Here is an 11,265-nt window from a genome sequence, read left to right as displayed (position 1 = left end):
GGGCAATGAGGAGTGGGGGTAGAGAAAGGATTCTTTACGAAAGATGCAGTATTTACCAAGGTCATAAGAAATATGCCTACGTACACATATCTACTTAAATATTCATTTAAATACCGTACATGCATCTGTATATACATGACATGCTGCACCGAGCAAACAGTCGCATCAATATAACCTGAAGGCAGCCTCATGAAATGACAAGAATGAAAAAATCTGAACTTCTATATGAACACATACTAGAGATAATATCGAAAATAGGACGGTGTCCACAAATAATGTAATAACTCCTTTGCTCATCGGATTTTTTGCCTAGATTTGAGGCCTTTAAACATCCACCAATTATGGTAAATGTTTAACTGTAGGAGTTCAGGCAGACGGCCAAACTCTGGTTTCAAAGCTCTTGCTAGCTTTAGTTTAAAGAGTTTTTCATTTTTAAGTACAAGCATTTCTGGGTACTGGCTATACCCTATGGTGGCTAGAGCCACTGGAATTTGAATAAGTGGATTAGGCAGGACCTAGGTCCCAAAGAAATGGGCCCTGCAGCATTACCCGAAGTGTGGCAAAGAATTGGCTAGGGAAATCCCTGCCATTTATAACTTAGCTCTATTTACCTACAGCCAGTCTATCCCCACCGAGACAAAGTAAAGAGAGAGCCTGGTTTTGCTTACAAAAACAGCAAGGTTGGGGGGAGGGGTGTGAAATGACCGTTTGAGCCTTTCCTCCTTAGAAAAGCCAGGTATGGGAAATACACAGAGGATAGCCAAACTCCCCCGCCCCACAGGTACGTCTGCTTTCTTGCCAAGCTTATTAACTCAACTCCCAGTCTGCACGACACTGGTTTGAACATTAGCTTTTCCTCGGGATATTCCCACTCTCTTGTGCAAGCACTAGCAAAAGGGTACAAGAAAGGGGCCTCGACAATCCCCGCGCTGGATTTGCAGCCTCTGGATATTTGAGATTCCATTGCTAAAGCCTCTGTGGTATAGACAAGACGGTGAGGGGGCTACTGAAGTGACTTTCCGTAGTCCCTTCCGTTGTCTCCTTTTCTGACTCCCCAAGGTATCCCGTGGGTGTCTTCCCGCACAGCCCCAGAGCGCCAAACCTTGTCCCCCTTCCCTAAAGCCTCTCATTCACCAACACCCTCCCCGACCAAAGTCCCCTCCCGGTCACCACCAAAGCCCGGAGAAGTGGAACGCACACAATGCCTCTCTTATAGGGCTCGAGCTGGGAACTGGGCATGCTCAGTAGCCAAAGCAGATTTTTTTTTTTTCCCCCTTCTTTTGGTCGCAAGTGCGGCATCTCTCCCAGTCCCACACCTCTCTTTCCTCTATCCCTATCCCCCTCTCCCCACCCCCAGCTCTTTAATCGTCCTGCTTAACCCGTTCTACACCGAAGGCATGCAGAGTTCTAAGATGCGGGGGATTAACCCGTCTCCTCCTAAAGCCACTAAATAAGTCTCACTCTGGGCTAAAGCTTTACACTTTTGCCTTAAAGCCCCCGGCCCCTTACGCGCAGACAGGTAGGGGGAGTGAGGCTACTACTGGATCCCGGGAAACTGGTCCCAAGAAGGCTCCATCCAGGATTGCCCGCTACCGAAGAAGTATTCCCGGAGCCCTCCGTTCTGCGAGGTGACAATTAGCCAAAGGTACCGTACCCGTTATACAAAGCCCAAGTGCGATTGTTGCCTTTGAATGTCATTGTTGTTGACTCACCCCCCTCGGTCCTGGAATTATTCAATCCGGCGTAGACTCGACGCCCCTATCTACCTCCCTCGGCCTCCCCCACCCCCTCCGACGTTTCTTTGGCTTTGCCTGGGTTCTCGGTTGCTCTCTCAAAGGAATGCCCCGGTTGTGTGTGTGTGTGTGTGTGTGTGTGTGTGTGTCTGTCTGTCTGTGCCTTCGTTCTTGGGGGGCTGAAGGAGGAGAAAGGACTCGAGTGTGCGTGTATGTGGTGGGAGGATGGAGGTTGGCGCGCTCGCGTTTGGGGACTGGGGTCTCTACGCGTGAGGAAAGGGGTCGCTCCTCCCCAGGGGGTGTTTTAGGCATAAAGAGGGGGCGGGGGCGGGAGGAAAGTGCTTTTCTCGGCGTGTGGGCAGCAGAGGAATCAAGTGGAGGTGTCTGGATGGGGGACAGGGGGCCTCGGCAGTGTGCGGGGGTCGAGGTGCCTGAGTGCCGGGAGGGAGGCTGCGTGTGTGCGGGGGGTGGGGGGGCCGGGGGCGGGGATTCGGCGCGTGTATGTAAAGGTGCAGCCCGTGTGCGAGGGGCTGGGTGCGCGCGCGGTGTCTGGCCGGGTGCGCGCGCGCGCGCCGCTGCCCGCCTGCTTGCCTGCGAGGGCTGCTCGCTGGGTTTGACGGGCGAGCCGGCGCGGAGGAGCTGGATCCGGGATCACGTAGAGCCCATCGCGGAAACTGCAGAGCGGATCGCGGCGCCGCGGGCCCTGCGAGAGCTGCGGGGCTCCGGAGGTGGGTGAATTACCAGCGGGGCTGCGCGAGCTGCACCGACACTCGCTGCCTCTTCCCGCTTGGCTCGGCAGCGCGCGCGCGCGCGCGCGTGTGTGTGTGTGCGCGCGCGCGCGTGCGCGCGGAGGGGGGCAGGTAGCTTATTATTTTTAGTTTGGGTCGTGTTGGTTTGGGGCCGGCGGAGTGGCCAAAGCGACCACAGTGGCTACTCCAGCACCACCCTGCTTGCCTGCCCACGGCGCGGTCGCGGGTCCCCGAGGACCCAAAGAATCCGGTGTCCTTAACATCGCTGCCTCCCTGGCGGGGAAAGTGTCCTGGTCTAGGGAGGCTCGGGCTGTCGGGGCCGCTGCGCTGGCTTTGTTTTCTGCGCCCCCCTCGCAAGCACTCTAGGCGGACGTGGGTCTGGGGCTCCCGGCAGTGGCCCGGGAGCTGGCCCGAGACTGCTGGCACCCTGCAACACTGGGAATACGAGAGAAGCCGGTAGCTAACTCTAAAAGCCCTGCAAAGCCGGGCAAGTGCTGGCAGCGCGACTTTGCAAGATGCCCAAATGTTGAGCTGATTGCTGGCGTGGTGAGAGCAGCATTTTGTGCCTGGGCAGCGGGGGGGAGGGGGGGAGGGGGAATGTGGGAGGGTGGGGGGGCAGGGGGGGTGCCCGGACCGCCGCTCTCGGCCACGGAGCCACCGGGTCACTCTGCCTGTGTGACAAGCGGGCCAGTGACGCCCCAGTGGCCCGCGGCCTCGTGGCTTGGGCTGGCGGTCTCTTACCCCTCAACCGCCGCACGCCCGGGTCTAGAGGCCGACGGAAACTCCAATAGCTGCCCCTTGTGGGACGGGAGCGCGCGGAGAGATGTGTGCGCAGCGGGGCTGAAGGCCCCCCGCGACATCCCGAGCGGTCCCCGCCTCCGCTGCCCGACCCACGAGGCCGCTGCTTGGGCCCGGGACCCGGGAGGGGGCTGCGTGTCGGCTCCGGGATGCGGCAAAGCATTGCGGTACGCGCCACCGCCGGCAGCCCCTCCGGCCGCGTCCCCGCCGGCCCGAGGTAGCGCACAGGGGGCGGCAGTGACCGCGTCTCTCCGCGGAGCCCCTCACCCCCGCCTAGGCGGGCGGCCGGAGGTCTCTCCTGCCCGCGCCCGGGGAGCCACCCCGGCCCACCCTCGGCAGGCGTCCGTCCCCCGCAGGCCCGCCGAGCGCCGGTGGACGCCGGATCCGTGGTAAGGCTCGCTGGCTTTGTGCGGTCCTGCCGGCCGCGGGAGCCGAGCGGCTTGCGGGGCGCGGAGATCCGGAGACCGAGAGGGAGATGGGGACACGGGCCGCTTTGGGCAGACGCGCCGCTCTCGGCAGCCCAAGACATGGCTTTTGGTACCCAACTCATACTTTCTGGGTTTTTTTTTTTTTTTCTTATTTCCTTTTTTTTTTTTTATCCCTGATTTTAAAATGTGCATGTTTTAGTGGTGCCCTGTGAACGTGAGGTTTCTTTCGCTTGCGTTCAGCGCCCCTTCCCCTCTTTCTAGCTCCCTTCTAGCTCTCTTTCCTCCTCTCTCCACGGTCTCTTGCCCCTTCGGTCCCTCTTCCTGGGCGATCGACTCCCCTCTCCCTTGCTTGCCAGTCCAGCTGCCTGCGGCTTTCTGTTTCACAGGAGATGCATTGGGGAACTTCCTAGGTCGTCCTTGCGCCTTTTTTCTCCCATGCTACTTAAAGTAGAAATTACGAGGAGGAGGGCAGCTCCTTATGCAATTTCAGATCTGCTGATGCTCCCTGTTCTTGTTTTTGTACTGAATTCAGGTTATTCGGGGTTCTTATTGTTTTGTTTTGTTTTTAGTTTGGTTGATTTTTGGTTGGGGGGGGGTGTAGTAACAAGAAATGACTCAACTGAACCAGAATAGCTGTTGAAAACCACATCTATAGGAAGGCAAAACGATCATGTGAAATTTTGATTTTACAATGAAAGTTGGCTTGGATGATGTCATACTTAAGAATTTATGACTTCTTTTTGCACTGCCAGTCAAACTCTCAGGGTGAATAGGGGAAATGCGTGTCTATATGGCAAGCGAGGATCATCTCGGCGGTGCTGGCTGTATCCTGAACCAAACTATTTAAAATGCACATCTTTCTGGGTCGTGGCTAATGGATTGCCTACCTTGAGACATGCTTGGTTTTACCACTAGCTGATTCCTCGTGGGCAAAATAAACAAAGGAGTTTCTGTGTGACACTTTTTTGTATCATTCCCTCATGGGGGGTTCCTGGGTAATGTATTTATTTTATTAATATTTGGTGGTAACCATATTGAAATTACAGCCAGCTTCCCATGCAAGATGGAAAAGACACACATGGCTAAAATTGCATCAATAAAATACACGGTGCTTGTTTTTCCTTTCACTCTTTTCCATGAAGCATTGCATATGTGTGTACATGCATGCAGTATTTCAGGAATTGGCTACAACGGGTTAATTTGCGAAGCATTAAACTCCACTAAGCGATTCGTGATTTGTTTATAGACAGAGACATGGAGCGGTGAGACTGGGAGGGGATGTTGGGAAGTGATGATTTTAGGAGAAACATTTACTGGACTAAATGTATCTGGTGCTGCAGATAAACCCACTCAAGGATTGTAGCCTGTAAACTCTTCTTCCTCAGCAGTGCTAGTCGGTGGTCAAAGTGAAGGAGATAAGCATCTGAGCCAAGTGTCAGTCGGACCTGGGTTCAAAATGGCGTGTAAAGGAGTAGAAGTGGGCCAGGTAGGCAGGAGAGCCTGTTCTTGGGGTGGGAGAGCTGTCTAGACATCAGCTAGGCAGTGCAGGAGCAGGCAGGTTTCTCTCCTATTTTCAGGGACCCAGGGACAAAAGCCCCCCCCCCCCCGCCCTTCCCCAGTTTGGGAGATGACTGACAAAAGACTAGATACTGTGTATTTACTTGAAATTAAAATTTTGGTCATTTCCTACTGGGTTATTTTTCTAGAACCTCACTGGGTCATCCGTGTTTTTTAAGGCAGCCATGTACAAGAGTGAACTGATTCATGGCAGTGTGCTTACCTGTGGGCCGAAGCTCAGGCAGATCTCTTCCTAGGGCTCCTTCTACCTTGATCTTGTGACTGTCCCCTCTACTGCAACCCAATCCTGGCTTGGCCATCCTCCACCGAACCCAGGGGTCTAATATCTCCTCTGTTTGGCCTCTTATCTAACTGAAGCCCAGAGAGTAGACTTCTACAGGTGGAAATGCCTTTGTGGTGCAAACTTCAAAAGGCACAGTGGATGGTCTGGGATAGGTCAGTAGAGTTGCCACAGGTCTGTGTTCGGGGGGCAGAATGTGATGGTCCACGTAGAGGAAAGATTTTCAGATTGTTAAGGTTTACGTACGATCGAGGCTTTTTTTCCTGTTGTTTGTTGTGTGTTCTGCACACGTAAAATGTGTATAAACCCCACGTATGGAAATAAAACGTATGGCATTTCTGCTGATTATTGTTCAACCGAGTGAGAGTACTTGCAGAAAAATACAAAGCTGATGATTACAGCCATGTGTTCACTATGGTATGATGTAGACACAAATAATCTTTCAAGTAATGATCATTGAAAAAATGTTTTCTTTTTATTTTTTAGATTGTTTCTCTTTATTCAGAAGCATAAAGTTGTTTGCTGATTGCCAGAAGATGTTTCTTTGGCTCTTTCTGATTTTGTCAGCCCTGATTTCTTCGACAAATGCAGATTCTGACATATCGGTGGAAATTTGCAATGTGTGCTCCTGCGTGTCAGTCGAGAACGTGCTCTATGTCAACTGTGAGAAGGTTTCAGTCTACAGACCAAATCAGCTGAAACCACCCTGGTCTAATTTTTATCACCTCAACTTCCAAAACAATTTTTTAAACATCCTCTATCCGAATACATTCTTGAATTTTTCACACGCAGTATCCCTGCAGCTGGGAAATAATAAACTGCAGAACATTGAGGGAGGAGCCTTTCTTGGGCTCAGTGCATTAAAGCAGTTGCACTTGAACAACAATGAATTAAAGATTCTCCGAGCTGACACTTTCCTTGGCATAGAGAACTTGGAGTATCTCCAGGCTGACTACAATTTAATCAAGTATATTGAACGAGGAGCCTTCAATAAACTCCACAAACTGAAAGTTCTCATTCTTAATGACAATCTGATTTCATTCCTTCCTGATAATATTTTCCGATTCGCATCTTTGACCCACCTGGATATACGAGGGAACAGGATCCAGAAGCTCCCCTATATCGGGGTTCTGGAACACATAGGCCGCGTTGTCGAACTGCAACTAGAAGACAATCCTTGGAACTGCAGCTGTGATTTGTTGCCTTTAAAAGCCTGGCTGGAGAACATGCCATATAACATTTACATAGGAGAAGCTATCTGCGAAACGCCCAGTGACTTATATGGAAGGCTTTTAAAAGAAACCAACAAACAAGAATTATGCCCCATGGGCACGGGCAGTGATTTTGATGTACGAATCCTGCCTCCGTCTCAGCTGGAGAATGGCTTCACCACTCCCAATGGCCACACTACCCAAACGTCCTTACACAGATTAGTGACCAAACCGCCGAAAACGACAAACCCTTCCAAGATCTCTGGAATCGTGGCAGGCAAATCCCTCTCCAACCGCAATCTCAGTCAGATCGTGTCTTACCAAACGAGGGTGCCTCCTCTTACGCCTTGCCCAGCACCTTGCTTTTGCAAAACCCATCCTTCGGACTTGGGACTGAGCGTCAACTGCCAAGAGAAAAATATACAGTCCATGTCTGAACTGGTCCCGAAACCTTTAAATGCCAAGAAGTTGCACGTCAACGGCAATAGCATCAGAGACGTGGACGTCTCAGACTTCGCCGAGTTTGAAGGACTGGATTTGCTCCATTTAGGCAGCAATCAGATTACGGTGATCAAGGGCGACGTATTCCACAATCTCACTAATTTACGCAGGCTGTATCTCAACGGCAATCAGATTGAGAGACTCTACCCCGAAATATTTTCGGGCCTTCGTAACCTGCAGTATCTGTATTTGGAATACAATCTGATTAAGGAGATCTTAGCAGGCACCTTCGACTCCATGCCCAATTTGCAATTGCTGTATTTAAACAACAATCTCTTAAAGAGCCTGCCTGTTTACATTTTCTCTGGAGCGCCCCTGGCTAGACTGAACCTGCGGAACAACAAGTTCATGTACTTGCCCGTCAGCGGGGTCCTCGATCAGCTGCAGTCTCTGACGCAGATTGACTTGGAGGGCAACCCTTGGGACTGCACTTGTGACTTGGTGGCATTAAAGCTGTGGCTGGAGAAGCTGAATGACGGCATCGTGGTGAAGGAACTGAAGTGTGAGACACCCGTCCAGTTTGCCAACATTGAACTGAAGTCCCTCAAAAATGAAATCTTATGTCCCAAACTCTTAAACAAGCCATCCGCGCCATTCACGAGCCCCGCACCTGCCATCACCTTCACCACCCCACTGGGTCCCATTCGAAGTCCTCCCGGTGGCCCAGTGCCTCTGTCTATTTTAATCTTGAGCATCTTGGTGGTCCTCATTTTAACAGTGTTTGTTGCTTTTTGCCTTCTTGTTTTTGTGCTGCGACGAAACAAGAAGCCCACCGTGAAGCACGAAGGCCTGGGGAACCCGGAGTGTGGCTCCATGCAGCTGCAGCTCAGGAAACACGATCACAAGACCAACAAAAAAGACGGACTGAGCACAGAAGCTTTCATTCCACAAACCATAGAACAGATGAGCAAGAGCCACACCTGTGGTTTGAAAGAGTCCGAAACCGGGTTCATGTTCTCGGACCCGCCGGGACAGAAAGTCACTATGAGGAACGTGGCCGACAAGGAGAAAGATTTGTTACATGCAGACAGTAGGAAGAGACTGAGCACCATCGACGAGCTGGATGAATTATTCCCGAGCAGGGATTCCAATGTGTTTATCCAGAATTTTCTTGAAAGCAAAAAGGAGTACAACAGCATAGGTGTCAGCGGCTTCGAGATCCGCTATCCGGAAAAACAACAAGACAAAAAAAACAAGAAGTCGCTGATAGGCGGCAACCACAGTAAAATTGTCGTGGAACAAAGGAAGACCAGCGAGTATTTTGAACTGAAGGCAAAACTCCAGAGTTCCCCCGACTACCTACAGGTCCTTGAGGAGCAGACAGCTTTGAACAAGATCTAGGTCATGCAGTCTTACTTCACACAGAGGACATTTATTTAATGATGAAAGTGCCTTTTGTTGACTCCTGACTTCCAAATACTATATTATCAATAGGCATAGAGGCAGGTGTTTCCAAGGGTGTCTCATTAACTGTAGCTGCAAAAGATGTGTCCGGTAGAAGAGAATTTCCTTAATAGATTTTACTACATAAAACCTATACTGTGGAGTCCTGTGGGGATACTGCAAACTCTATTGCCAAAGGGATGCTTTATATACATAAAACACTGAATTTAACCTCAAGAGGCAAATCTGTTTTGTACCCCAATGCAAAACCTTCGTCTCTTTGTGCTTTGTAAAGCAGACTCAAGAAAACTGGTACCAGTGTTTGTACCTCAGCTGGGTCTTTCATTTTGCACGTAGATTAAGTTGGTGGAACTGGAATAATCCTTTCGATTCGTGGCATTGTAACAATTCTGCGTAAAGATGATCTGAAAAGTAAAAACACAAAAAAAACCAAAAAAACAAAAAAACAACAAAAAAAGACAAAAACAAAACAAAACAAAACAAACAAAAAAAAAAGCATGCAAAGAGAGAACATTCGATAGTATTTGTAAAATTGGTAAACTTTATGGCCTGCATCTTGAAACCGCTGGATTTATAATGTTAAATTGTGCAAATATTTGTTTAAAATATACCATGCATTACATAACTATAAAATAAATTTGAACACTTTAAGCATTACCTGTCTATACATAAAACCTAAAAGAAAAAAAAATCAACGTGAGTTCCGTAGCATTTGTGGTGATCTGAAGAAATACATGATGTTTATCAGAATTAAACAAGGCTCAAATTAAACTAACATTAGAGTTTGTTCTCGGTTCTGTGAAATACCCACAATCCTTAAAGTGCTTACCGTGTGAGCGCACCCAAAGCTATTTTTGTAACATAATTCATATTTATGAAGTACTTTGTATACTAAATAGGAAAATATGTACTCCTTAATATGTATTTAATATGCCTGACTTGTTTTCCTGATCACAGGGAATTTATCAGTAAGTATAAATCTAGACAGAAAAAAATATACCAAACTGAAATCGAAGCTTATGTGTACAGAAATATTCTGGACATTGTGATCAGGTATCATTTAGAAACAAAACAAAAAACACAAAAACACAAAAAGACAAAAAAATAAAAATAAAAACCAGTTCTGTGCTATTCTTGAGAATTCAGCATATTATCTGCAGATTTGTTACCAACTGTGCATTTTAAAATAGGTTCCTTAGTTTTATAGTATCGTGTCTGGGGCAGTTGTTAGTTGCCATCAGTTGTCTTGCTTTTCAGGATTCTACGAGCTCACATCAAATAGTTTTCACTACAAATATTGACAGAATTAATGAGTAAGGTTAATCGCGATATCCTGTCCGCATCAGTATCCTGTCCTGTCATCGTTCGACTACGATCAGATAATCCAGTAGAGCCGTGAACATCACGGTAGTGTCGGCTATCAGAGCCACACTGGAAAATGCTTTCCTTGGTCTCCGATGGGTTCACAGTCTGCAACTACAAACGATATGCCACTGTGTTTGCTTGTGCAAACTTGTGTTAACTTGCTTGTTAACTTCGAAGTCAAAATTGGTCAAAGAAACGGAGGAGGACTTGGTAATGGGAGACATCTGAACATTTGTAGGAGCTCCCAATTAGCAAAGTGACATCCTGAAATGCATTACCTTCTTGGCCTGCCTGCATATGTATAATTACTGTGTTAATCAGTAAGATGACCAAGAAGGTAAACATAGACATTCTTCTTCGCGAACTTCAAGTGGCAGATGTTTTGGTGCAGCTTCCAAAATGATACTGTGGTTAAAGTTGTAACAGTAGTCCCTTTATTAAGTACTAATTTCAGGGCTTTATATGTTTGTTCTGAGATAAAACAAACAAACAACTTGGCATTCTTAGACGGTGTGTGTGTGCGCGCACGTGTGTGTGTATTTGAGTGTATGTGCATACATATAGATAATTTGGAGATTTTTTTTTTTTAAATAGCAAAAAAATCGTCCCCATATGTATGTGCTGGTGCTCTTAAAACTTTAACGTGTAATTTTAATTTTCATGACGATGTCTGTGAAAACTTTATATGAATATTAAAAAAATACAAATACTTGCTTTCTGATCTTGAAAGAAAAGACACGAAGATGTGTGCCCAACAGCGTGTTTTCATCTAGTTTCGTAAGGCATCCATGGATTAAAGGGCTCCTAATGCATACTGACAGGATAAAGATGCAAAAGCTTCAAAGAAAGTGTTTTAGTTTATCCTGTCAATAAAGTATGGATTGGGGAATCTTAAGTAGACACAGGAGGAACCGGAAGCTCAATCCATGATCTGGGGATAATAGGTCATTGGGACGATGCCTTTTATTCAGTGTGGTGAGGCTTTGAAGATGTTTCAAGGTTTCTGCAATTGTCAATGGCGAGAGGACCTGCCGCCATCTTAAAGCTTGCTGTAGCATATTGGCTATCTCAAACTCTTCCGCTGAGAGGTATAAATGTTCCACTTTCTTTCAAGAGTAATTTAAATGTGTGTGATTATTTGGAGGTTTTAATTGTAAGTGAATGACAGTAACAAATCCTTGGTTAAGGCTGATCTATTTTCCTTAACTGAAGTCATTG

The 11,265-nt window shown here is 48.0% G+C and overlaps 1 protein-coding gene across 3 annotated transcripts; it reads left to right on the top strand.

Moving 5' to 3' along the window:
- The first annotated feature begins 1,283 nt into the window (after positions 1–1,283).
- On the top strand, positions 1,284–9,336 carry SLITRK4 (SLIT and NTRK like family member 4). 3 transcript variants are annotated; one of them, XM_045471235.1, is made up of 2 exons: positions 1,284–1,645; positions 6,053–9,336. In XM_045471235.1, the coding sequence occupies exon 2, from the start codon at positions 6,103–6,105 to the stop codon at positions 8,617–8,619; it is 2,517 nt and encodes an 838-aa protein (XP_045327191.1). In that variant the 5' UTR covers positions 1,284–1,645; positions 6,053–6,102; the 3' UTR covers positions 8,620–9,336. The 3 variants fall into 3 exon arrangements, with proteins under 3 accessions (XP_045327191.1, XP_045327189.1, XP_045327190.1); XM_045471233.1 differs by lacking the exon at positions 1,284–1,645 and adding an exon at positions 2,348–2,461; XM_045471234.1 differs by lacking the exon at positions 1,284–1,645 and adding an exon at positions 2,600–3,028.
- Positions 9,337–11,265: the final 1,929 nt, after the last annotated feature.

The sequence above is a fragment of the Leopardus geoffroyi genome, chromosome X (assembly GCF_018350155.1).
Source record: "Leopardus geoffroyi isolate Oge1 chromosome X, O.geoffroyi_Oge1_pat1.0, whole genome shotgun sequence".
In the NCBI taxonomy this organism is placed as follows: domain Eukaryota; kingdom Metazoa; phylum Chordata; class Mammalia; order Carnivora; family Felidae; genus Leopardus; species Leopardus geoffroyi.
The sequence above is the reverse complement of the archived record's forward strand: the minus strand, read 5'-3'. Positions and strand labels throughout refer to the sequence as shown.

Coding starts and splice junctions, on each gene's coding strand:
- SLITRK4 (XM_045471235.1), top strand. CDS start 6,103: ATGTTTCTTTGGCTCTTTCTGATTTTGTCAGCCCTGATTTCTTCGACA.